This window comes from Lepisosteus platostomus, chromosome 19, assembly GCF_059453375.1.
Source record: "Lepisosteus platostomus isolate fLepPlt1 chromosome 19, fLepPlt1.hap1, whole genome shotgun sequence".
NCBI lineage: Eukaryota > Metazoa > Chordata > Actinopteri > Semionotiformes > Lepisosteidae > Lepisosteus > Lepisosteus platostomus.
Window position 1 is genome coordinate 7,665,449 of NC_142629.1, and position 27,944 is coordinate 7,693,392.

Below are 27,944 nucleotides of genomic sequence, written 5' to 3' on the forward strand. Positions count from 1 at the left end.
GGCCATCAATGGAACCTCTCAGGACCAGTGCTGCCACTTGAGCCTTTTGGTAATGACGTCTTTAATAGTTACTGCTTAATCAGGCGTTCCAAAAGGTCATATATAAAGGATCCCCCACGACTGCCGGCAGCATCATCTAGCCCTCTCTTTCTCTTGTCTTCCTCTGGTGAGTATTCAGATAAATCAGCTGCATATATGCTTTGAATTTATTCTCCCTTTATCCCTTTAAGAAGAAGATAATTTAGATTAGGAAATTATAGTACAATACAGAACGGTTTTGCAGTTAAGGTGGCATATAGGTTTAAAGCCTTCAGTAAAGGTATGTTATGAGCATTAAGAGTTTACACGAAGTCTCCACTTGTGTTTTCTACTATTGTGTTGTTGGTGCAGCTCAAGCTGGGTGAGAAGAAAACCAACTGTGTCTAATCCATAGCATTTACCAAAGAAACCTTAATGACTCATTATTAATTATCTAAATTATTTTTTTTTAAATTAATGCAGTTTGCCTAGTACCGTGTACATGAGTATTTTACTGTATGTCACAGCAGAAGAACATATCCCCTGTAGTACAGTCTTGGAAGAGTTATGGTCTGTAGTAATTAGCATAATTTAAGTCTTAGCAATGGAATTATTGAGTTGAGAAAAGCACCACCTGGCAGTTCCATGCTTTTGAACTGTTTTTGTCAATTTTCTTTGCAGCCTCACACCGGGAGGTATCCTGAATTCTCTTTTCTGCTTCTTCTGCTTTCGGAGAGTTACTCACCATGCCAGGAGGTTATAAAGGAGAGTGTGGGGACGATGTGGACCCTATGCCTTTCCTGACTCCCTCTGAGCAGGAGAAGCTGGATGCCATGAGCAAGCCCTACGACATCAAGAAGTCCTGCTGGGTGAAGGACGAAAAGGAAGCTTTCATCGCAGCAGAGATCCAGGCAGAAAAGGGTGATCAAGTCACTGTGAAGACCGTCAAGAACACTGTAAGGAGCAGATAGAGCCAACAGGGTACAGGTCCAATGTACAGGCCTGTCACAAAATAGGTTTGCATGCAAAGATATTGGGTAGTTCTAAGGGAAGAACTAACAAGTTTTCCAGCATTAATAATTGTAGGTTACCAACGCAAGGATTTTGTGTTTTGTGTCTGAAAGTGGGAGGGGGAAACAGAAACATCAGAAAACACCTATATGTTCCTTCTGCAATTAATACATCAAATACTTATACTTCTTCAAATCCACTCCATCCACCTCTGAAGTGCTGCACCTACTTGTACCTGAGTTATACACAGCAGGCCCACTGCACAGCAGATACTATGGAATACTATTGTAATTTCCTGTGCTTTTTCTTCCAGACTCTCACCTTGAAAAAGGATGATTTACAGCAGATGAATCCTCCCAAGTTCTTCCAGGCTAATGACATGGCTAACTTGACCTTCTTGAATGAAGCCAGTGTCTTGGAGAACCTGCGCTCGCGTTACGTCACTATGAGAATCTATGTAAGTCCTGAGCCTCAGGGAGCCCTGTTCAAATGTACACAGTAAAGACCTTAGTACTAATGTACCCAATACAATTTTAGAACCTCTTCAATATGCAGAACATTGATGATTTTTTCTAAAATGTTTTCATTAAATTGAAAATGAACAAAACAGGGAGAGTGTATAATATGCATCATATCCCCTATTCCAAAGTATGAAATTTTAATTTAATGTAATTTAGCTGGACATATGCTCAAGTGCATAGCAAAGCCAAGAGGCAAATCTTTTTCTCTTAATGTTAACATGTAAAAGAAATTAATAATATAATTTTGCAATGCAATATTCTACCCTTACAATGAACAAGTCCATTTCTTTTGAAATCTTTTTAATATTGCTATGTTGCCTGAGAAAACTCTTTTCTATTCAGTATGAAATATGAAGAAGGGAAACAAATATATTTAAATCAACCTTTCCACCTTTTTAATACAATCTCCACCCAAACAAATTAATATCTGTTGACTGTAAATGTGACTTGTTTTCTTTCAGACGTATTCGGGGTTGTTTTGCGTGACCATCAACCCTTACAGGTGGCTGCCCATCTACGGGTCAAAAGTTGCCCTGATGTTCAAGGGAAAGAAGCGCAATGAAGTGCCTCCCCATCTCTTCTCCATCTCTGACAATGCCTATCATGACATGATGATGGGTAAGTCAACACATCACAGCGGGTGTGGTACTCAGAAATACACTGAGGAATGTTAAATGAATATAATACACAATTATGTATGGACAACAGAAACACATAACACATCTATTGCAGTGTTGTTTGCTGTTGTCAGGGGAACAATATGTAAATGAAGTGCAGAAAATTTAATGGAGAGAGAGATAAAAGAGAGCAGGTATGAAAGAAAGTAATACAGTATGCTCAGAGAGAAAGCTGGAGATTAAGGAATAAAATCTTATTTCTAGTGGGGAGCTTATAAATAGGGGGTGAAGTTGAAGTATCAGCAGCAATTATTAATATTGAAAAAGCTTATTGGGGCCAACACTGAGCGCATGAACCTTAGAATCAGCTACTGTAGGTCCCAGCCATGTGTAAACAGCAAGTGTCTGTGTACAGTCCCTTACAACCCTCTAAGGGAGGAAGAAAATAAACAAAAGCCCAAATAGTTTGTACTGATTCGTTGGCATTTTTTTTTTGTCCACCACAGAGCATGAAAACCAGTCTATGCTGATCACGTAAGTCTATGCAATGCTTTTTTGAATTTTAGATAAAGGGTTAGACCTGTTACACATTGCTTTTTAACAACCTAATTCCTGATATCCACAGTTAATGAGCCTCATTTGAAATGTTTTGTTCTTGTCTTTAACATACTTCTTATATTTAAATGCCTCTTTGTCTTTTCCCAGCATTTAAGATATCTTTTACTTTTCTTAAATGTATCAATTCACAAAATAATGTGGTATAGTCTTAAGTATTTTAAGCAAAATGCAATGGCAACATTATATATGGATCAGAAAGTTAAATGGAACTTAATCTGAATAAACTGTTATAAATCCCAGTGATGGATGGGATGAACTCAACTTTTATACTTATGAAGGCTAAAACTATTTAATAATTTATACATCTCTATTTGTAGAGTAGGGTTTTCTGCAAAAACATTCAGAAAACATTAGAAAAATTTCCTCTCAGTAACACAGACAGAGAGATATCTTCCAATCATTTATGAAATGCTCTTCATAGTAAGGAATGTCCTACACATTATACAACTGAAAAAGGTTACATTTAAGAGAAATGTAACTTATTTCTGTCTTAGGTTAACCTCTGATTTTCATACATCTTTTATAACGTCAGTATGTTATTCTGTGTGAATTTATTGTAGCAATAAAACAGAGATCCCATAATATCTATAATTCGGTCATAATGCCATTAAAGGATGATACTCTGAAATGAGTGATTCTGAGATTGTACTACAGTTAGAATGACAAAAGTCTGACACTCTCCCCTCTCCCCAGTGGAGAATCTGGTGCTGGCAAGACTGAGAACACCAAGAAGGTCATCCAGTACTTTGCCAACCTTGGTGCAACCGGAGGAAAACCGTCCTCAGATTCCAAGGTAAATCTACTGCAGCAGGATGTGGGTCATTCAAGTACAGTATCTGCACTTCAGAGAGGCAGAGTGGGACGAGCCCGCTGAGGAACAGAGACCAGCTATTGCTGGCGTTAATCTTCTGGGGAAACATGTTCTGTGATTTGTTTTAAATACAGCAGTGTATTTGTCCCACCACTGACCATATTGGAGTAACTGACCCTTAATTTAAAATGTAAAGCTCTTGGTTACAGGATATGGAAACCACACTAAAGTAATAGATGTCTCAGTGTGGACTCAATGTGGAGATACTTTGTTACCAATTCCAGAATTGTTTTTTGTACATTTTCACAGATATCAGTGTTTTGTCAATTTCGTAACTCAGTATGTGCAGATAAAATGTTTTAATCTCACTACAATCTTCCATTTTAAGGACTATGCCACCTGAACAAGGGTTCTTTCACTGTATTAACTGGCGGGACAATCTTTGATCTGTGTTTGACACAGGGCTCCCTGGAAGATCAAATCATCCAGGCCAACCCTGTGCTGGAGGCTTTCGGTAACGCCAAAACCACCAGGAACAACAACTCCTCCCGATTCGTAAGTCTCTTAATTATCACTTGTGGTGCAAGTAAATTACTCTCGCCGGATGAAATGTAGTGAATTTTTATTCATTCATGAGCTGATTTTATTTTCCTTGTAGCTCTATTATAAATACAACTTGATCCCCATATCTCCAATGCTTATGCATTAATCAAACCTTACGAATCTTCTATTGCACATGGTGTATTTAAAAGACCCCTACACGTCCTAATAGTGATTAATTACTAGAGATGTTAAATTAGGCTTTGACTACCATTTCAAATGTTTGTAGTCAAATGACTTTGACTATAATTTCTATGTTGTTTATTGTATGAAAAACAACAGGTGATTTTTTTATTTCACATGTGCTTTCCAGGGTAAATTCATTCGAATCCACTTTGGGCCCACAGCTAAGCTGGCTGGTGCTGATATTGAAAGCTGTAAGTAAATACTTTCTGTTGGAAGGAATAGGTTCTATTAAAAAATCTCAAATTAATTATACATCAGTATTGAACTTTATGAATATTTTTTCTTTAATTAAAAGCTGTGGTGAATAAAACAATTTTGACATAGAAAAACTTGCACATAGATGCCAGTTTTTATCCCAGAAGTACATCTAACCACCTGTTTTCCACCACTCACTTGTAAACAAAGATTTGAAAAGCTGCTTCCAATATCTGTCACTCCTGAATGAAGATCCTGAATCCAGGGTAATCTTAGAAAATCTTCAAAATTTAACATGTTTTCCACAACCATTTTATTTTTGAGAATATTAATAATTTCATTGAGTTCAGTCAAATTAGGTTCTTCTCAGAATGGGGAGCTGCACACCTTCACGTGACCTTAACAGGAGTTTGTTTGTTCCTGCAGACCTGCTGGAGAAGTCTCGTGTTATTTCTCAACAAGCTGCGGAACGTGGCTATCACATCTTCTACCAACTCCTGTCAGGGAAGTTGCCGGAAATTCTTGGTACGTTTAAACATTCTAAGGATAAATAGCATGGGCAAAGCTACAGAAAGCCTTTGTCTGTTAAAAAGACAATCACATCTAATGGCGAGTGAGGATGGTACTGTCTGTGGGTCAAGATTTTATGTGATTGTTTATGATGAGCTCTTTCATATTCAAGAACCAAATTCTGGAGTGTTGGCTCTCAGTCCATGAAAGTGAGAATTTCCATTGTAACTGATTATGTGTTGGGAGTTCCATCTGCAGGCTTATGTCTGAGCCATAACCATGTCTGAGCCATAAGGATTAGACCCTTTTTGCTTTTTGAGCAGACTTGTGTATAAACTAATGAAACTATCTGCAATTTCTCCTTCATTTCCATAGGCACTTTTCTTCTACTTACTGGAATTCCTGACAGGCTATTCCTTGCCACTTTAAAGACCAATGCAGCTTATATACTGTAACTTTATTGGTTTGATTAGAACTGAACTAGGTTAACATGCAGTGGTGTTGTGCTGCCATTGAGCTTGTTCTTTGTATTGTCACTCACAGAAATGCTGCTGCTCACTCCTGATCCCCATCAGTATGTCTGGGTCTGCCAGGGTGTGACTGTGGTTGACAACATGGATGATGGAGAAGAACTGCTGCTCACCCATGTAAGTCAGAGCCCAGTGCTGATATTAACAAGGTTCTAGATTGGGTCCTTGTCTGTAGTCTCTGTAAACAGTGTGATTTGTGGGTGCTAGGGTAAGAGAGGCAGATATGAGATAAAATAACATTCGAATTTGAGCAATAGGATAGATGAACACCCTTCATGTTTCTTCATGACTGAGTTTGTAAGATTTAGGGAGAGCTAGGGTAAGGAATCTGGTAGAAGGCCAGGAACATATACTCATGTTGTATTCACTTGCATACATTTCTGGCTTTTCTTTCTATCAATTGGTCTTATGCCATAAATATCTCTATTCCATACCAAGTAAATTTAATCTATCTGAGGCAAAAATGCCCTCATAATAACATCTTTTATCATGTGATATCAATGTACTTTTGTCATTTGACTACCATGTGGAATTTAGGTATTAAAACAATGGTGGGTTATACCTTGTCTATATAAGAGTCATTATTATGCGTATGATAGCTACAATCTGTCATGAATCTTCAGTTAGTTCATTGATTGCTGCTTAGACAAGATAAAGGAGGACATTTTAATCTATACAGATGAACAACCTTTATGTCCCGGTGTCTTACACATGCTGTATATGATAATGTTCTGGCAGGATGCCTTTGATGTATTGGGCTTCACTCAGGAGGAGAAAATGAGTATCTACAAGCTAACTGGTGGCATCATGCACTTTGGCAACATGAAATTCAAGCAGAAGCCAAGAGAAGAACAGGCTGAAGTGGACACCACTGAGGGTAAGATGTAACATATCTGCCGCGTGCCTTTGCGCAGAGCACTGTTCACAAGAACAAAAAAATGTTACTATAAGGGAGGTGACAAAAAAGAGAAGGCTTTTTGATCTGTCTAGATTATTCATTTGCTAGTAGCAACCTGACCCAAGGAAATAGCAAAATAGTGAAATTTGGAAATCGTGGTCTAGAGGCACACATCTATACCCTTGAGCTGATATTTGGTAGGGACTGGGGCGTGAACATGCTTGTCACAAACATCATTATTGGAAGTTTAGGTAATGTAAATCAAAAAGACCCTACCATCTGGAAATACTCTGATCGTAGCAGAATGCCAAGAAGTTCTTCAATAATCCAGGTGTGCATCAGCCATGCAAATTCAGAATGTAGGCAAAAAAGGAAATATGGATACATGTTTTGATCATCCATTACTACCTTGGGATTTGTATACAGTATAGAATGTTAAGAGATACTGTACACTACAACCTCTGAAATGAAATTGTATCATTTTTATACAAGGATTTAGATAGAAAACTTCCAGCGTAATAAATTACATAAACTTCTGATGCAGACAAACTAGAATAAACTGCATTGCTATTGAATGCAATAAAATAAGGTTTAAAATAACTACTGTAATTATACTAAATTGAGTGCACGAAATATCAAATATCAGCACATCAAAATTGGAGATCCCTTCAGCTTTTTTCCTTGGTGGTGCACTTTGTTCATTGTGGGATGAAGTGTAACATCCAAAAGCGGTTATAAATATAGCTAAAACGGCTATAGACTTTTAACAGTCTATTACTAAAACAGTTCTGTTACTAACAAGCAAAAATGGTTTAAGCAGTATGGGGCCTAATATTAGAGGATAACTATTTCAAACTGAACAGTCCTTTAAAAGTGTAGACAATATGGTTGCATGCAAAGAGAGAATACCTTGATTTTAAATGAAAAACTGAAGAAATTGTCTTTGTTCTTGAATATGATGAATGTCCTTCCTCAGTCATAATTCATAATTCGTCCAAAATTAATTCTATAAATATCTGGAACATACAATACATATATATTGTAGTATGCTACTCTGTCTTTCCCTCTAGGTGGGCTTTTGGATCTGGCCATAATTTTCAGTTCTATGATAAAGCATAATGCAGTATGGTATAGCAACCTGGTATTACAGTCTTCCTGTGCAAAAAAAATCTATGATCCCCAGACTCTTGAGGATGTGTTCTAAGATGATGGGACAGCCATTTGAGCAGAGTTTTCAAACTGAGTACTGGTATGATGAGTATGTTGAGACTCTCTGTTAGCATCTCATGTTCAGCAAGAAGAAAATCAATTCATGCCTTCAAATGTATGTTTTTAAGTCCCTCAGTTTAGACGTAACATGAGAAATGGAAAATCTTTTATACCATATTCAATCAAACTGCTCAATCAATAAATGAGTTTGTAATTGATGAGTAATGGTTAAAAGACAAGTGCAATCAATAGATTATGTGAAAAAGTGAAGGGGTAATACATAATTTTATAGGCTTAGTGTAATTCTGGGGGGAAAATTTACAGGGTTCTGGTGTAGTTGCATGGCTTCCTGTAGGAGTATTGTGAAATGAATAGGTGTGGCTAGATGCCTGTAATGAAATGTAATATTTACTTGCACTGCTTGTATGTTTTGTAAGTTTCTGTGAGTATAAAAAAAAGCTGCTTTGATGCAAGAAACAATTCTGTCACAAATTTCATTAGAAGGACTCCTCATTTTACCTCAGTATATTTAAATTGAACTGCTCAAAGTAACTGGTAGTTAAATTGAATGTTGAAAAAGTATAATATTTCTTACAGCATTTTTCCAGAGAACCATTGAAAATTGGATTTTGCTATCCTTTTTTAAAAAAAATGTCATTGATATAAATCCATTGTATACGTTTTTTGAGTTTGAAATCTAACTTAGCGCACAGAAAGCAGGTATGCTAGAAGAATACTGATACCTTGTTTCAAGCACATAACACAAAGAGAAAAACAGATTCATTGTTAACAATTTAGTGGCTTTTAGTAAGGCTGATTTGTGACATCCTATGTAGAAGTTTTTATGCTTTTCTGCCCTCTTTTGCCCTTTGCTGCTGATGTTTTCCTCTTGGATTTCCAATCTGACATCAAGTAAGATGTTAAGCATCAGAAGCAAATTTTTCTATTTCAGTCACTGAAGCTTCTCCCTTAAATATGCTTAGCATCCCCTGTTTACCTATTTTGATAATTTTATCCACCACCTGTATCTTCTATTTGGATCTACTGATAAGATTAAGATAAGATAAGATTAATTTATTTTAGAGTTATGTTTGAGATGCATATCACATTCTCCAATATCACATTCTCTGTTTGATCCTTTCTGTCATCCTCAGTGGCTGACAAAGTTGCCCACCTCATGGCAATCAACTCTGGGGAACTCCAGAAGGGCATTACCAGGCCACGTGTGAAGGTGGGGAATGAGTTTGTAACCAAGGGGCAGAACCAAGACCAGTGCAACTACTCCATTGGTGCCCTGGCCAAAGCCGTCTATGACAAAATGTTCAAATGGATGGTTGCCAGAATTAACAAAACCTTGGACACCAAGATGCAGCGCCAGTATTTCATTGGAGTTCTGGACATTGCTGGCTTTGAGATCTTTGAGGTAAACAAATAATCCATTTCTATCCCTTCTATCACAAAAATATAGAATTTTACTGAAAGAGATATTTAAATTGGTTTTGGTTGCAGCACTTAAACATTAACACAGTCTGGGTCAAAGTAACAGTTTTAAGAAAACCAAAAGCTCTGGAGTATAAAAATTCCTGAATTAAATCCATGAATTTCACAGTTATTGCCTATTTCTTCACAGTTCAACAGCTTCGAGCAGCTCTGCATCAACTTCACAAATGAGAAACTGCAACAGTTTTTCAATCACCACATGTTCGTGCTGGAGCAGGAAGAGTACAAGAAGGAAGGAATCGACTGGGTCTTCATTGACTTTGGTCTGGACCTGCAAGCCTGCATTGAGCTGCTGGAGAAGGTGAGATAAGGGAGGAATGATTATATGCCTTTACATACACCATGTTTCAGTAATTTGAGCTGTGTGGGTTGAAGTGTTTTGAGTTCATAGTCTCATTGTCCTTTTGCAGCCCATGGGGATCTTCTCAATCCTAGAGGAGCAGTGTGTGTTCCCCAAGGCCACTGATGCTACCTTTAAGGCTGCCCTGTATGACAATCATCTGGGCAAGTCCAACAACTTCCTGAAGCCTAAAGGAGGGAAGAAAGGCCCAGAAGCTCACTTTGAGCTGGTCCACTATGCTGGCACTGTGAGTTTGTAAACCTCAAAATGAAATCTGATTAAGTCTGTGTCACCATTTCATTTTGGATTATAGCCATTACATCAGTTTTCGATGTCTTTCCTTTCAAATGTCAGAATTAACTGATCTTGCTCCCTTTACTTCATTGTTAAGGTTGGGTACAATATCACAGGCTGGCTTGAGAAGAACAAGGATCCACTGAACGAGACTGTGGTGGGCCTGTTCCAGAAGTCATCTATGAACCTTCTGGCTGCTCTCTTCAAGGAGGAGGAGCAACCTGCAGGGACCAAGAAGCAGAAGAAGGGTTCATCCTTTCAGACTGTTTCTGCTTTCTACAGGGTATTCAGCCATCTCTGTGCTCCAGACTGTTCCTGTTCTGATATTCTGCAAATGATAAAGACAGAATATTTTTAAATTCACCCCATAGGGGATCAGACTTTGACAAAGCACATACATTAACCTAAAAAAGCAAAGTGAGTTCTGTCTACTCTCAGCACTGTTTTGTTTTAAGATAATTTGGTTCCAAGTGGCATTAAAAAAATGCACGTTTTTGGTATTGAGGAGAGTTCAATAAGCCTTTAATATTTTTAATCTCCATTTTCAAACAGGAGCAGCTGAACAAGCTGATGACCACGCTGCACAGTACTGCCCCTCACTTTGTCCGCTGTATTGTACCTAATGAGTTCAAGCAGTCAGGTAAGATACAGCACAGCTAAACACAGTGCAGATCTTCAATATGAAAGGATACCTCTGAGTATCATAGGGTTCATACATTGAGCAATCTTGTACATTCACTTTTATACTACAGAATGAATACTTTAAAGTGTAAATGAGTCAAAAATATGTGTTCAATAATCAAAATGTATGAGGATCATTATTTTCACAACTCACAGACAACATGAAAGGATACCTCTGTGTATCGTAGGGCTGATACATTCCACAATCTTGTAAGTTCTCTTATATCATTGAGTTTTATACTCCAGAATAGGTACTTTTAAAATGCTACACAAAAATACGAAAAATAAACACAAAAGTTCACTTTTCCAAACATATAATAGGTTTATTTCTTAAATAAAGCTGAAAATGTGACCCTGGCAGCTCTGTGCAGGGATGCTACCTGACCATGTCCCTGTCTTCACCCAGGGGTTTGTGATGCCTTCCTGATTCTGCACCAGCTGGCCTGTAACGGTGTGCTGGAGGGAATCCGCATCTGCAGAAAGGGCTTCCCCAACAGGCTGCAGTACCCGGAGTTCAAGCAGAGGTCATTCTGGCAGTCATTGTGTATTTCCTACTGGGGCTGGTGCTTACCTGAAGAAAAAGGAGTGACTGAACTCTGAGTAGAATGTTGGGCAATAGCTCAAATACAACACAACCCCCTCCCACCTTAAATTGTAAACTACTTTGTATGCAAATCAGGATTTATATATTCAAGATTTTTATTTAATTTTATGTAATACTTTAGTGGGGCGTTAGCATGGGGGGTGAATTGTTGTCCAATTTCTTTTCATTAGCTGATTTTGTCATGATCTTTGTCAGTCAAAGAACAAGATAAATCCATTAGTGTGAGTGAAAACATTCCTATTTTATCCCTGTAGTCACATATAGATATGTACAGTAATTTCGATTCTCTTCACAATAGAGTAAGCTAAGCTAAATAGCAGGTTGCTTTTGTTATTATGTAGAAATCAGGAAAGGTCAGATGCTGTACATTTCAGTATCTAACCTTTATTTTTTGCAGAATAACTACACAAGTATTCTAATTTCCTGACACCATTTTTACTAGTGTGTATATTTTGCTGTTACAGGTATTATATTCTGAACCCCAACGTCATCCCTAAGGGATTTGTGGACAACAAGAAAGCCTCAGAGCTGATCCTGGGCTCTGTGGGCCTGGATGACATGGAGTACAGGATTGGGCACACTAAGGTGAGACTGGAGACAGAGTGAACAGATAAAATGTCAACAAAGCTGAGGCCCGCATTTAATCAAGTCTTTGCCGGTTGGCACCTCAAGGAGTACATTTTCACATGCTTAGTTCCTCTTGTTTTTCTGTCTCTTCGCAAAGTCTCTAACAGTAAAGACTATGCATTAAACGCTAATATTAAAGAGAATGGGCTTTTTTTTCACTTAATTCAAAACTTTGTCATATAAATAAAACATAGAGTTTTTACGTTTTTGAAATAAAGAAGAAAATTGCTTTCAGAAGATTTTAGGTCTTACATAATCTTTGCAAATTCATCCTAATGAAATACTGAATTTATTAAATTAAGGTTGGCATGTTATCTTAACTTTCATTCTAATTTTTTTAGAGGATGGGCAAGTTTAAACGTCTTTAAGACAAAGCACTCAGGAATCCATATTTTCCCCTCTAATGTGAAAGGTTTTCTTCCGTGCTGGAGTCCTGGCCAAGCTTGAGGACATGAGAGACGAGCGTCTGGCGAAGATCATGACCATGCTTCAGGCCCGACTCCGTGGTGTCTTCATGAGAATTGAGTTCAAGAAGATGCTTGAAAGAAGGTCAGTGCTGACAATATTCTTTGGCATGACTGTTTACTGCACAGTTAAATCTCAAGATTTAAATGCAGAGAGTATTTTTAATTATCCATATGAAACTGACACCATATCCTGAAAGTGTTCTCTAGGTTGAGGTTTCTTGCAGAGACACATGAAGAGATGTGACAGTAGAATCGTCTGAGAGGTCCTTCTTGCTATAATTTTACACAACCACATCACACAAACAACATTTGTGTATTCGCATGTTCCATGCAGCACTGCTATTGTTGGTACTGTATATTGACATAAAAAGTATATGTATATATCCATATATTCCATCAGGGGAGGCACAGTGGTGCAGTAGCCACTGCATCACAGCACTAGGGCCCTGGGTTTGTTTTGGAGCTGCGGTGCTATCTGCATGGAGCTTGTATATTCACCTCGTGTTCGTGGGGGTTTCCTCGGGGTGCTCCAGTAACTGTGCCTCCCACGGTCCAATGACATACTTGTAGATAAAATGGTGTCTGGGAAAACTAGTCCTTGTGTGAGTGTGAGTGTGTGTGTCTGCATGTCAGCCTTGTTATCCTGTCCAGAGTGCACACTGTCTTGCACCTGCTGCTGCTGCGATAGACTCCAGTTCTCCTTCCACCCTGTACTAGATAAAGCAGTTAGAAAATGGATAGATACATACTTTAAGAAAATTTAGGAGAGATGTTCAGCCTCAGGTTAAATATTTTAGCAATGATACTAAGTTATTGTGTGTATACACCAAGCTGAATGTTCTTGATGGATGTCTTGTTGTAGAATTGCTCTGATCGCCATCCAGCGTAACGTGCGCAAATTCCTGCAGCTCCGCTACTGGGGATGGTGGAAGCTCTACAACAAAGTAAGTGAAGGGAGTCTAGGACTCAGCCGCCTTCTGTAGTGTCAGTGTGGGACAGAACCCCTCAAGCTTCCCTATTTCTGATGTCCTGCCCTTCAGGTGAAGCCTCTGCTGAATGTGGCACGGCAGGAGGATGAGATGAAGGCCAAGGAGGAAGAGCTGCGCAGTGCAATGGAGAAGACCCAGGAGATGGTCAACAGGATCAAGGAGCTGGAAGAGAAGTTGGCCACCCTCTCCCAGGAGAAGAATGACCTCGCTTTGGCTCTGGCAGCTGTGTGTACTATTCCATAAGACTTAAAGCAGAGCTTAAAAGTGGTTAGGCATTTACTAGATCACAGCAGATTTTCTCACCCTCCTCCAAGGTCTTATTGATAAACGTTTCTGTCTTAACTTTCTCAAAATCACATTTTATTTTATATTATGAATAGATAGTCAGTTTCCTCACTGGCAACAGTGGAATGGTAATTGGAATGGTAATTCCACCCTGAGGTTTTTAAGTCCTCTGCTGTTAAAGCTTAACTCCTGCCCATGTCTCATTCTCTCTACATCCCCTGCCTGCAGGATCAAGAGACACTGGCAGACGCAGAAGAGCGCTGCACCCAACTGATGAAAACAAAAATAAACATGGAGAGCCAGATCCAGGAGATGAAGGAGCAGCTGGAAGAAGAAGAGAGTACAGCCAGTAGCCTTGGGGCCCATAAGCGCAAGCTGGAGGGGGAGCTCAACGACCTCAAGAGGGACCTGGAGGGGCTTGAGTCCACTCTCGCCAAGACCGAGAAAGAGAAACAGGTAAGATCACCTTCTGTCCTTCAGGAAGGGCCATCTCTCTCTTAGACTGAGCAGAGAAACGGTTTGGATTGTTTTTCTTTAATTTGGACAGGGAGGTTCAATACGTATAGATTTTAGTATTGCACACACTTTGTCTTCATCCTCAGAAAATGTACTAAATTTCAAAATATTTGAAAAGAGGTTATAATAAACTATTCCATAATTCTAAGAGTAGTACTATCAGTATTATTGTAGGTATAATTTAAAATTTACCTGGCAATTACAATGTGGAAAAGTTTTTAAAAAAACTGATACAAACATGGTAAATTAAACAGGACCTTCACACAGAAATAAACCAAAGTTTTAACTTGATTCAGTATCCAGAAATGTAAAATAAAAATAAATTAACACAAATTCTTCTTTAAACCTTACACAAAGCGGAATGAGCTTTCTCTAGTTGTGAACGGTATATTGTTCTACTATAAAATCACTTAGAAGATTAGAAAATGGAATTGACTCATGAAAGAGTCCCCTGCCAATTTTGAACTATAGCTGGAATTCACATATTCTTGTGCACTGCTTTGAAAGTTTATTTAGAAGGTTTCCTTCTTGAAGGTTCACCACCAATACAAATTATATAACCGTTTTCCAACTTCCCAGTTTGTACTACTCTGAAAGTAATGTTTGTTCTCTATTTCTTAATCTATTGCTTTGGTTTTATTATGCATTTTGTACGCAGAATAGACCTACGCAAAAACAGCCAGAGATTAAGAACATTCTGAATCATGTATCCAATAAGCATGATTCTCATCTTGTTCTTCCGCAGGCTCTGGACCACAAAGTGCATAACCTGACTGGAGACCTGGGCCAAAGAGATGACAGTATAGCCAAACTCCAGAAGGAAAAGAGAGCTCTCGAGGAGTTGCATCAGGTGAGGCCTGCTTCAATGTTCTAGAACTGCTTCCTGCCTGACAGAAAACAAGGTTTGTTCCTGTTTACATATACAGTAATGATGCGGTATTTGCATTTTGTTTCCAGAAAACTCTGGATGATCTCCAGGCAGAGGAGGACAAGGTGAACCACCTCACTAAGAACAACAGCAAACTCAACACCCAGATCCATGAGGTGAGTGAGTTACCAGCAGAGATGGAAAATGAACAGTCAATGCAGCAGATACTGTGGTGCTCCCAGAAGAAAATAGCTGAACGTTCGTATGATGAGACTACCTCTCCTTGATCTTTCAGCTTGAAGACAACTGGGAACAAGAGAAGAAGATCCGTGGTGAGGTGGAGAAAGCACGACGGAAAGCTGAGGGGGATCTGAAAATGACCATTGAAAACCTGAACGAGATGGAGAGAGCCAAGCTCGACCTTGAAGAGGCTGTCAAAAAGTAAGAATGTCATCAGGCTGAGTCACCAGGAGTCAAGGAGCATTGGGGAACAAGTAACTCTGCAGAGCTAAAGATGAATTACATAGGTTTTGTGTGTTATCCCTGTGCTATTGAGATGAACTTACTGTAATTAGCAATTTGAGGGCAATAATTTAAAGTGTTACTTCTTACATTATAATATTATTACCCACTGTACATCTCTTCACTTCCTCATGTGACATTAGTGTGTGACATTGGGTATTTTGATGTTTGTCTTATAGGAGGGATTTTGAGATCAACCACTTGAACTCAAAATGGGAGGACGAGCAGTCTCTCAACTCTACTTTGCAGAGGAAGCTCAAAGAGCACCAGGTACTAAGAAACACATGCAGTCTCGTTACAAGGCAGACAGGAATATCAGCCAATGAAAGTCATTCAACTTTACAGCTGTCTGGTTTTTCCTTGCAATTAATTTTTATAGTGAAGGCAGCTGTTCCCGACCCCAGGCCATCTTCTCATAAAGCCTGGAAAGCTATTAAGATAGACCTCTCAGCACTCAGGGTTCTCTATTTTCTCAAGAGCGTTTTCATCAAAATATCAGTCTATGTATACACCTTACATAAGCAGTCTCAATTGAGTCCAATAGCATTCAACTTATTATTTTTATTATATTAATAATAATAATATTTTATAATTATATTATCATATTATTATTTAAATAAACTCTGAAGTTCTGCATGTTTGTATAGTTAAGCCATCTTCTCAACTTAAAAAGTCATATGAATCATAATACTGCAGGAGGTTCTTGACTAAATTTTGCTGAGCTGCTTGAGTCTGTTTAAGGGTGACAGCAGTTCCCCACCTATAATATGAATCCACTTTCTTCCAGTTTCCAGTTACAAGATAGAAGTTACAACCTTGTCTGCAAACTTCTAAAGATTTGTGCTTGGTTGATTTGCAGGCTCGTATTGAGGAGCTAGAAGAGGAGCTTGAAGCTGAGAGAGCCATGAGAGCCAAGGTATCTCCATCAAGAGCTCAGTGCTGCTGTTCAGAAGTCTGTTGTCATTCCTGAGGTAGTGATTCTGTAACCATCTTCCTTCCTTTATTGAAACAGGTAGAGAAGCAACGTTCTGACTTGTCTCGTGACCTGGAGGACATCAGTGACAGGCTGGAGGAAGCAGGGGGTGCTACAGTTGCTCAGGTGCATCAGTTAATCCTTTTATAAATTGTCCTTCAAGTTTACCTACTTAGTCATGGCTATGTCATCATTATTATTTTCTCAGACATACATTTATGGCCCTAAAACAGTTCATTTTTCATCTATATGCTGACTAATTTTATTGTATTGATTAAAGGAATTATTGGAATTCTGAGCACTGTAGCCACAGCCTTAATATATAGTGAATATTACAAGATGCAACTTGTCTCAGACATACTGCAGTTCATAGCGCACAGTGATTCAGTCAGAAGGATTTGGTGTGATACTAACTGGAGGATTTCTGGTCAATGATCCCCAGATTGAGCAGAACAGGAAGAGGGAAGCAGAGCTGCTTAAGCTTCGCCGGGAGCTAGAGGAGGCAGCTCTGCAGTCTGAAGCCACAGCCTCCGCTCTGCGCAAGAAACATGCCGACTCCATGGCAGAGCTCTCTGAGCATGTGGAGAACCTGCAAAGGGTGAAGGCCAAGCTGGAGAAGGACAAGCAGGTCATGAAGGCTGAGATTGATGACCTCAGTGCCAACGTGGAGACTATCCAGAAGGCCAAGGTAAAGAGTTTAGAGCTCTGTAGGTTTCAAATGAGAGGAAGCCCATCTGGCCTGTATGGTAGCTAGTATCTTATTGATCCAAGAATCTCTTTCCATCATTTCTCAATATGCACTATTTAACATCTGATTGAATTATGTTTAGTCGATGTCTGTTCATAACAGTTGTAGTCAAGATGTTTATGTGAAGGACCTTTTCTCACATTCAAACATTTCAAACATTTGTACTGAGACCTAATGTTTTGTATCAAAATCTAAAATTGCCAAGTGGTATTCAAAGGACATTAGAGAGAGTCAGCAGCAACTGTTTCTCTGTGCAGCTGAACGGAGAAGCCCATGTTCGCAAACTGGAGGACAGTCTGGCAGAAGCCAACGCCAGACTGGCAGAAGTGGAGAGGAACCAAACGGAGCTGAATGCCATCAAAACCAGGATCTCTGGTGAGAAATCTTGTACATTTTGTTGTGCCTCCTCTCCATTACTCAAGGCCTACATATGTCCACATATGTAGATACAGTATATATATAGTATTTCTACAAAACAGGGGTAGGAAGGGTGTTGCTTTTTAACAAAAGTTAAATTATAGTGAAATATTTATTCTAAATAATAGTCATGCACTGTGTTGAAGATGGGTTGTAAAACTATATCTCTCCTTCCACCCCTCCTGCTACAGTGTATAGGTTAGTGTCATTTCACCATATCACTTCGGATCTCTCTTTATGAAGTATAGTACATGGAGACATGAGCTGCAAGTATGGTTATCATTGCTGACCAATACAAATGTCAGAGATATGTTTTTCAATCATCCTGGTCCTGCTCTCTCCTGCTGTGCAGCTGAGAACAGTGAACTGAGCCGGGAACTGGAGGAGACGCAGAGCAGGTTGAACCAGGTCCTCCGTGTGAAGACCACCCTGACCTCCCAGACCGACGAACTGAAGAGGCAGGTGGATGAGGAGTCCAAGGTGAGCTGTCACTGTGAATTGGCTATACATGGAACTTAAGGATTCTTGACTTGAAAGCATTCTATCTATTCCATTATCTAGAGAACTACCGAATTGCGCCCTTCTCCTCTCTCCCCAGTCTCGCAGCGCCGCAGTGGTTGGTCTGGCCAACGCCCGCCATGATCTGGACCTGATGAAGGAGCAGCTGGAGGAGGAGCAGGAGAGCAAGGCAGAGATGCAGCGGCTCATCTCCAAACTGAACTCTGAGGTCACGACCTGGAGGACCAAGTATGAGACTGATGCTATCCAGAAGACAGAGGAGCTAGAGGAGACCAAGTGAGTTGTTCCTGTGTTTCTCAATCCAGAGATGGGGACAGGTTTCTACTCTGTAAGTCAGTGATTTTATGCATACTATTGTTGGATAGTGAAATGTTGGATATTTACAGTAGCAAACTCACTTTTGTTGGATGTCTTTTAGCAAATTTTTACTAGTTGGAGTTTTCGATATGCTGTAACATAATGTGTCTCCAGTAAGACACATTTGAAATGTAATTTTAAAGTCACTGTTTGCAATGACCATTTTTCAGATGAGATGTTAAACCGAGGTCCTGACTCTCCATGGTCATTAAAGATCCCCGGGCATTTCTCGATTAAAGTAGGGAGTTATCCCAGTGTCTGGGCCAAATTTCCCCCCATGGCCTTTACCATGGCCTCCAAATTGTCCCTATGTATGATTGGCTTGTACTTGCCCTGCAATGGACTGGCGCCCCGTCCAAAGTGCACCCTGCTTTGCGTTTGTTGCTTGCCGGTATGCTCCGGCTTCTTGTGACACTATATGTTATAAAGCGGTTTGGCAAATGACATGACATGTTCGCAATGATGAAAATTACAACTTTAATTCACACATGAATCATCCACAAGTAAGATTAAAATAAATATGAATAATGCACTTGTTACAGCTATCTTTTCTTGTAAGTCCAAGGGAAAATTGAGTTATTAATCAGTATATACTGTACTTCAGTTAAAGCCCAAAATCTGAACCCCTTTAAGGCCAATTTTCTCTCTACAACGATTTGTATTAAACACAGCTGGCCTTGATGTTTACAGTGAATTCACTTATGATGGAGAAAAGGAAACACTTCTTTACCCAAACAGTAGTGGGTTTCAGGAACAGATTTCCCAGCCACTTGGTTGAGACCCAAACTCTGGGCGCCTTTAACAAACATCTGGATAACATTTTATATTCACTTAGACACTTAACTAACAAAGAGGCAGAACAGGCCAAATGAGCCCCCTCTTGTTTGCAGACCTTTCTTATGTTGTTACTGGTATAAATCCCAGTGATGTTCTTTGCTCAGGCGCAAGCTGGCAGCTCGGCTCCAGGAAGCAGAGGAGGCGGCAGAGGCAGCGCAGGCCCGAGCGGCCAGCCTGGAGAAGGCCAAGCAGAGACTGCAGGGAGAGGTGGAAGACCTCACTATTGAACTGGAGAAGGTGTGTCCCTGCAAAATGAAATCCTGAGGATTTTGTTTGTGAGAAGAATGGTTGATACCTTTCCCGGCACTTCACATTAGTTTTAATGAACAATGTTGTCACAATAGCCGGTTCTGACTCCGTGAAATGCGTAGTTAAGGACCCTATGTGAGACAGTAATCCGGAAGTCACTGGAGAATGACATCAGGGAAGGCACAGTGTGTTAAAACTGGAATGACAGACAGGGGGCAGTGACTGATATGATCCAGTGGATGGGGGGGCACAGGCGAACGAGCCCAAAGGAAGTCCAAAAGGGTAGTTAGGGTGCAGTCCAATATCCAGATGCCGGGAGATCCATCCAAGACGCAGACGATTAAAAACGGGAACAGGGAACTGGTACCAGGAACACAAAAGTTTAAAAGCATAACGGGGCAAGGTGCTACGAGCCCCAGACAGAGGTCAGGTTGCCGAGATGAGCTCTGTGCCCTCAGGCCACTCCTGTGCTGTGTGGTAAGCAGGCTTCCGGGCATCTGTCTTCCAAAGCTGAGCCCAGACCTATGGAGACACCGTTAAATATGGGAAAGAGGATGGGACACAGGTGCAACTATTAAACTAAGAACATTAAAGAAAAGGGTAGGAGCGACCTCTAGAGGAGGGATGACGACCGTTACAATATAGTTTTGGATTACAAAGAGAAAGGCTGGGAAAAATAAGCGTACTTGTTCTTTCTATTAAATTTGCAAAACTCCTAAGCAAATCTGCTGCCACATAAGTTTAGCTGGTTCTCTTACTTACAGTTCCGTACCAATGCACAGAAACCTATGAAAAAACTTACAAGAGAATAATTTTCCTTAGGCCAATGCTGCAGCTGCTGCTCTGGACAAGAAACAGCGCACCTTCGACAAGATGATTGCTGAGTGGAGCCAGAAGTGTGAGGAGCTGCAGCTGGAGCTGGACAACTCCCAGAAGGAGTGCCGCTCCTACATGACTGAGGTCTTCAAACTGAAGACGGCTTATGAAGAGTCACTGGATCACCTGGAGACTGTCAAAAAGGAGAACAAGACCTTGCATGGTGAGTTCGCCGAAATCCAAAACTATGAACTGCCTTCTAACAATGCAAGGTTAGAACAGAAGTGGACCGATCATGTACCATTTTCTCATCTTGCTTAAAGGTGACAAAGTCATGCATGTTGGCAGTTGAATAACAGGATGTTCCTCTTTAACTTGCAGAGGAGATTAAGGACCTCGTGGAGCAGTTGGGTGAGGGTGGAAAGAGTGTCCATGAGCTGCAGAAGATCAAGAAAAAGCTGGAGATTGAGAAAGATGAGTTGCAGGTGGCTTTGGAAGAGGCTGAAGCTTCTCTAGAGGTAATGAGGCCTTTCTGGAGAGAAAGGCTACAGACATACACAGTACCAGTTTGTTTTTAAGAGATTCCAGTACATTTTATTAGAACTGGCTACAAAATGTAAAATTAAATTAATGTAATAAAAATTAAGTAACAATAAAAAAATGTGAAGCATACTTGAAGTTGAACAGATTTATAGAATTGTTTATTACACATTGTATATTTATGTATGTAGAGGGTTTTTGAATATGTCATTATTTTCTAGCTGACTTTAAGACATCAGTAGGCAAGCTATGCCAATTTTAAATGGTCCTGTTGGTCACCAGGTTGAGGAGAGTAAGGTGGTTCGTATCCAGTTGGAGCTGGCTCAGGTGAAGGCTGATATTGACCGAAGAATCCATGAGAAGGAAGAAGAGTTCGAAGTTACTAGGTAAGGTGCTTCACCAGAATTCCTAGAATGTTCCTTGGGGAAAGAGCATCAATTTAACTATATCCTCCTCTAAAAAAACTTTTATGAGCTTTGAGAGAACCAAGCTTATTTAATGGCAAGTGCTGAATTGTATCCAGATAGCAAAGTAAAAAATGAACTGCACATAGAAATTGAATATGGGCTTGGTCCTCTGAGTTCTCAATTATTGATTATCTCACATTTGAATGGATCACACAATCACATCACACAAGGATTTTTAAGTCCTTTTCATTATGAAGAAAAAAATTGTTCATGATTTTACCAACAGAGGATCCAGTAAGTAGTACTGTTTCCTATCTGTAATGTTTGAAATTTTCCATGGGCTCTCCAGGAAGAACCACCAGCGTGCCATTGAGTCCCTGCAGGCCAGCCTGGAAGCTGAGGCCAAAGGTCGGGCTGAGGCTCTGCGCCTGAAGAAGAAGATGGAGACGGACCTGAATGAGATGGAAATCCAGTTGGATCACGCCAACAAGAACAACAGTGAGCTGGTCAAAACTCTGAAGAAGATGCAGCAGCAGATCAAGGTAGGCATCTCTAACAAACAACCCTAACTCATCTCAGAGACAGTCCAGTCCAATGCACTTTACAAATATTCTGAGCTTCACAGCTTCCAGTTTTCATCTTGATGTGTCTACAGGTGTGCATCTATACATTTCTTTGTGATAGTTTCTGTTATAAAAGACAAGGAGATATGTTTCTACTCCTGTATTTTCACAAAGGAGGCTTTCTTATTTATTTGGGGGATGTCTCTTAAGTCTCACAATATTTAGAATAATAAAAATCAGATGTTAACAGTATAGAAGAGCTTCAGTTTATTCCCACAGCAGTAGCCCAGACTGTGGTGATGGTGAAATCTCTGACCTCACCTGACCTGACCTGCTGCAACCTTCCCCCTCTCCCTTCCAGGACATGCAAATGCAGATGGATGAGGACGCTCGCCAGCACGAGGAGCTGAGAGAGCAGTACAACCTGCAGGAGCGGCGGCTCAGCCTTCTTCAGACCGAGCTGGAGGAGGTGCGCAGCGGCCTGGAAGCCTCCGAGCGCTCCCGCAAACTCATTGAGCAGGAGCTGGTTGAGACCACCGAGAGACACAATGAGCTCAATGTGCAGGTAATTGCTGCTAATTAATAATAATAATAATAATTGCTTACACTGTATAACTGATATGATTTTATCTTAGTCACACTGTCACTGAAACAATGTTGAAGAAGGCTTGTGGTGTGGGGGGGTTATTTAATAATAATAATTACTTACACTTATGTAGCGCTTTTCTTGACACTCAAAGTGCTTTACAGTTAATAGGGACTCCCCTCCACCACCAATGTGCAGCATCCACCTGGATGATGCGACGGCAGCCATTGAGCACCAGAACGCTCACCACACATCAGCTATCAGTGGGGAGAAGAGCAGAGTAATGAAGCCAATTCATAGATGGAGATTATTAGGAGGCCATGATTGATCAGAACCAATGGGAAATTTGGCCAGTATGCCACGGTTACACCCCTACACTATTCAAGAAACACCCTGCGATTTTTAAGGACCACAGAGAGCCAGGACCTGAGTTTTATGTCTCATCTGAAGGACGGTGCCTGTTTACTGTATAGTGTTCCCGTCACTATACATGGGTATTAGGTCCCACACGGACCGCAGGGTGAGCACTCCCTGCTGGGCCCACTAACACCTCTTCCAGCAGCAACCTTAGTTTTTCCCAGGAGGTCTCTCATCCAGGTACTGACCAGGCTCACACCTGCTTGGCTTCAGTGGGTTGCCAGTTGTGAGTTGCAGAATGATACAGCTGCTGGCTATAATTAAGCCTTGGATGAGAGCAAATTGTACAAATACAATTGAGAAAATGTTAGAGATTTTCACATAGTTTTTAATTTTTATATGAAAATATGTTTAATATTTAACATAGTTAATATTTGAAACTTTAAAATGTTATTCGATCTTAATCTATGTCCTAATAATAAAGTTAACCTGATGAAACAAATGACACAAAACATGATACTCTTTGAACATTTATTTAGTCTCAAATGAACTTTCAATATGCATGTGTGACAAAGTATGTGATATCACATACTTTGCTTAAAGGAGGCTCCCCTTTAAGCAACTATGAATGCAATTAAATGTTTCCCTTAACCATTATTTACATTGGTTTTGTGGAATTCTGGCTCATTCCTCCTTACAGAAAACCTTTTAGGGCTGCTTGCATGGATAAGTCAAATCAGATTTGACTGACATCATTTTATGTACTGTACTGTATATTGGTACATTTTAATGCTTTGGGGTCTTTAATATGAAAGGAATATGAAAAATTCCCACTTGAAAGACAAATTCCAGAAACGTCTCTCTCTCTACTTCAGAACCAGAGCCTGACTCTCATAAAACGTAAACTGGAGGCTGACTTTCAGCGCATCACCAATGAGAACGAGGAGCTGATCAGTGAATTCCGTGCAGCTGATGAGAGAGCTAAGAAAGCTGTCACTGATGTAAGCTTCTTATTCCATCTCTATGCATCTTTGTAAAACTATAAATACACAGAATAATGTACAATAGGCACCATAAAAGTTCCTTTGATGTGTTGGGAGGTATTCCCAAATGCATGACTGTAATACCAATAGTATTTTTAGTGATAGACTGAGCTAAAGCTCAACGCATACATTTGGAATTCTTTGGGGCATAAAATAATACCCGATAGCTTTTAGGCTGCTTGTAAGCTCGTCACTTCTGTATTCAATTTCTAGTGCAAGTCTACTTGTATTTTTTTTATAAGTTTATTCTATGATGAGAAACCAAAAACTGAATCATAGTTCCTAGTGTCTGATCAGCTAGGTGTCAGTGATGAATATATACTGTAAAGAGCTCTACTTGTTCATTGTCAACTGTTTCACTGCCGAATGACTCTGCTGCTCCCTCTAGGCCACACGCATGGCAGAGGAACTGCGCCAGGAGCAGGATCACTGCATGCACCTGGAGAAGATCAAGAAGACCAACGAGATCACTATCAAGGACCTGCAGTTCAAGATAGAGGAGGCTGAGCAGCTCGCCCTGAAAGCAGGCAAACGCACAATCCAGAAGCTGGAGGCCAGGGTAAGCAAGTCAGTTTGTACTGAAAAGACATGAGAATGTTTTTTTATGCTGTTTGCATCAGTATCTTTTTACGGTAATGTAAGGTAGAGAAAAGTTAATGTTCCAACATTTTCTTTAAGTAAGGTAACAAGGCCATAACAACATTATTTTCCTTTATAAAACTACTAATTTTTATAAACTAGAAATATGCTTCTAAAAAAAATAAAAAAATAGTTTTATGAAGTTATTAGTGCATCCATACAGAATTTTAATGATGCTCTAGTTATTCAAATGTATTTTGTGCTAGAATACTGTTTGTCAGTACAGTGTTTATTTAGCTGGAGTCATTAACAAGTGTGACTAACAATCAATGAACCATAAAATACCGACAAACTCTGAGTTGAAGTAGGAGAACAAAGAAATCGATATAAAAAGAATGCAATGTGCAGGACAGAAACCAGACTGGAAACTGTCAAGCAATAAATGGTCGGTGAATAAAATCTGTGTGGTTGCTGAAGAGCTGCTTTTTCACAAGTTTTTATAGACAAAGGGGATAAGAAAACAAGTGATATTTCTGGGGATAGAAGTGTGAAGAGAAAGCAGTTAGACCTATTTTAAATTAAAGGAGATTGTAGCTCAAGACTACTTACTTAATTCTTACTTACTCTTTGCACAATTCTTTGCACAATCCTGTAAAGTAAATTGCACTATGCACATTGCACTCTGTACCCTGTACCCTGTCAGAAATGTCTATGTCTACATTGTCTATAGCATAAACTTGTCAGTGTCTATCTGTATTCGCACCGTAGACCTGGAGAACAATATCTCGCCCCTCTGTATACTTTTATATGGCTGGACTGGCAAATTAACTTGAGCTTGAACTTAATTTAAATGAAGAAACTACCTCAAAGAATTGTATGCTATTTTGCTAAAAAATAAATGCCAAACACACACACCAAACCATAAACATGCATAAAAAATGTGGCTTTAAATGTTTTATCTGGTACAGGTAAAGGACCTGGAAACTGAACTGGATGCAGAGCAGAAGCGCCACGTGGAGACAGTGAAGACCCTGCGCAAGAATGAACGTCGCCTCAAGGAGCTGGTCTTCCAAACAGAGGAGGACCACAAGACCAACCAGCGCATGCAGGAGCTGGTGGAGAAGCTGCAGAACAAGCTGAAGTCTTACAAGAGGCAGATTGAAGAGGCTGTGAGTATCTGTCCAAGGAGGCAGGATCTCAAGTTTCTCCATAACTGCAGGAGATGGTATCACAGAACTTAAGAATCCCATCACCCTTACCATTCTTATTCCTGCCTAAAATGCTGAAACAGTGAAGCAATGGCCTGAGAAGTCCTACATATTAAAACAGGAAATAGTTAATCAAATAATTACAAAAATCCAATAGTAAAATAATAATCAAATAAATAAATGCAATAGTACAGTAAGTATTTAAATACATGTACAGCATCTTAAAGGTTGTCTCTTTTAATAGAATGATATACTCTAAAGCCAAATTCAGTATACTGTATATTTAAAAGATGGAGTTTGGTGCGGTTGTCTGTAGGTGGTTCTGCAGTAGGTGACTGCTGTTTCTCTGTTTCTCTGCTGCAGGAAGAACAAGCAAACCAGAGCCTGTCCAAGTACAGGAAGACTGTCCATGAGCTGGATGATGCAGAGGAGAGAGCAGGCATGGCGGAGTCGGCCCTGAACAAGCTGCGGACCAGGAACCGTGCCTCTGTGGGCAAGGGCATCACCTCTGTGGAGATCATCCAGGTGTCCAAGTCCTCCTCCTCCAAGAGTGTCTCCGAGGAATAGGCTCCTGTCCACGCTGGCTGGCAGGTAAGAGCACTTGATAGGATTTACTGTTACTTCATGACTGCATGATGCAGAAAACTTTAAAGTACTTTGTATCATTAAACATGTTCCACAGCTCTTTTATTGGCATTGTTTCCTTAAGCTGTTATTTTGACTCAGAATTATTTTTCATCATTACCTGCACCAGAAAGCCTTTCTTAAGAAAAAAAGGATTGATCACACGGAGAAAGGCACCATTAATGCCTGTCAGTGGGTAGAGAAAAGTGGTGTGATCTACATGCCCTGTGGACTTAATTGCAGTACGCTTTCAGATGTTTGCCTCATAATGTAATAGTGGATGAAATATAGCTGTAGATTCAGGATAGGGAAAACAAAAGGATCTCCAGCAGCATGTACTTTGTAGAAGAAATTGCTGTGATTGCAGTTATAAATTATTCAAGAAAAAGCTTAAATGAAGTCTTTGGATGAAGCAAAAATAAGCTATCAAATATATCATGTTTTATTGGTCGTTTATGTTCTCAATGTTGAAATTCCCTAATAGCAAAACAATCCTTTCAGTCTTCTGTTGGAGGTTTCCATGCATTATACAACAATTGTTTAGTCTGTTTACTGTTATATGAATAAGGAAATCTTAATACTTATTAGTCTATAAACAAACATCTTCTAGATCATTTATAGTTTAATAGGATCTAGAAATATACACAGTATAACCTGTCTTCCCCATTGACTGCTTTAATATTATGAAAAGATATCACATATTGAGACAGGAATGTAAATGAAAGACTGCATATTTCACTTTGATGGCACCCCTGACTAACATTACAAATCTAAGAAAGAGAAATATGACAATCCTGGAATTTTAATTAAACACTTCCAGTGCAGGAACTCACAGTGACGCAGTGGTTAGCATTGCTACCTCGCGGTGCTGGGGCCCTGGTTCAATTCCTAGGGTGCTATCTGCATGTTGTTTGTATGTTAACACCAGTGTTTGCATGAGTTTCCTCTAGGTGCTCTGGTTTCCTTCCACATTCCAAAGACACGCATGTAGGTTAACTGGCTTCTGTAAAATTGGTACTGGTGTGTGTGTGTTTGTGTGTTCCCTGCAATGGAGTGGTGTCCAGTCCAGATTGTATCCTGCCTTGTGGCCAGTGCTTCCTGGGACAAGTTCCAGGCCTCTGTGACCCTGAATTGGATAAGTGGTTGTTGAAAGTGATGTAATGCAATGATTTCCAGTGCAAGACAGCTGTTTTTAACATACATGTTTCATCTTCCCAGGGTGACATGCCAGTAACCCACTCTTTTTCCATCTGGATTGTTCCTGCGACAAAAAACAATGAGACAGGACGGCTGGAGGACACTCCAAGTCTTGTAAAGTCTTGAAGAAGAATCCTGTTTACTGAAGCTTTGTCTTGGTCTTGCTCTGCCTGCTGCGTAGACTTGTGTCGTGATGATGGGATTGGATTGGGAAATGCTGCACTTTCATATCAAGGATGGAGAGTGCACCTCTGTATATCACCCTGCTACTGAATGTACATGAACAAGCTGCTTCAAAGTCTTAAAGCATAGTTGTAATAAAGCAATGGATGTAATTAAAAAAGGTTGTCAGTGTGTTTGTGAGCCTTTTATAAGTCATAGCTAACAGCAGTTTTGTATTAAAAAAGGAGGTGATTATTTTTACATGCTTTTCATATTATTTGTACTCTACAAGGGCAAGATTCAGAAGATTTCATTCTATATACAACTTACTTCATTTTTGTCCTG

The 27,944-nt window shown here is 39.8% G+C and overlaps 1 protein-coding gene across 1 annotated transcript; it reads left to right on the forward strand.

Annotated features, from left to right (window-relative positions):
- Window positions 1–12: 12 nt before the first annotated feature.
- LOC148645059 (myosin-16) lies at window positions 13–27,780 on the forward strand. Its single transcript, XM_088613329.1, has 43 exons — window positions 13–166; window positions 700–974; window positions 1,343–1,486; window positions 2,012–2,168; window positions 2,674–2,701; window positions 3,479–3,578; window positions 4,059–4,151; window positions 4,510–4,573; window positions 5,004–5,102; window positions 5,631–5,734; window positions 6,356–6,494; window positions 8,879–9,147; window positions 9,355–9,525; window positions 9,635–9,811; window positions 9,956–10,141; window positions 10,411–10,498; window positions 10,946–11,063; window positions 11,608–11,728; window positions 12,183–12,319; window positions 13,100–13,181; window positions 13,278–13,451; window positions 13,740–13,967; window positions 14,773–14,877; window positions 14,985–15,071; window positions 15,191–15,336; window positions 15,597–15,687; window positions 16,277–16,333; window positions 16,430–16,516; window positions 16,833–17,078; window positions 17,396–17,513; window positions 17,908–18,035; window positions 18,154–18,350; window positions 19,373–19,505; window positions 20,340–20,556; window positions 20,715–20,851; window positions 21,156–21,259; window positions 21,630–21,822; window positions 22,205–22,408; window positions 23,662–23,787; window positions 24,218–24,388; window positions 25,377–25,577; window positions 25,980–26,207; window positions 27,459–27,780. Exons 2-42 carry the CDS (start codon window positions 765–767, stop codon window positions 26,181–26,183), a joined length of 5,841 nt encoding a protein of 1,946 aa, XP_088469455.1. The 5' UTR covers window positions 13–166; window positions 700–764; the 3' UTR covers window positions 26,184–26,207; window positions 27,459–27,780.
- The last annotated feature ends 164 nt before the right edge of the window (window positions 27,781–27,944 follow it).

Coding starts and splice junctions, on each gene's coding strand:
- LOC148645059 (XM_088613329.1), top strand. CDS start 765: ATGCCAGGAGGTTATAAAGGAGAGTGTGGGGACGATGTGGACCCTATG. Junction 9,526..9,634: donor GCATTGAGCTGCTGGAGAAG/GTGAGATAAGGG, acceptor GTCCTTTTGCAG/CCCATGGGGATCTTCTCAAT. Junction 13,182..13,277: donor GGTGGAAGCTCTACAACAAA/GTAAGTGAAGGG, acceptor CCTGCCCTTCAG/GTGAAGCCTCTGCTGAATGT.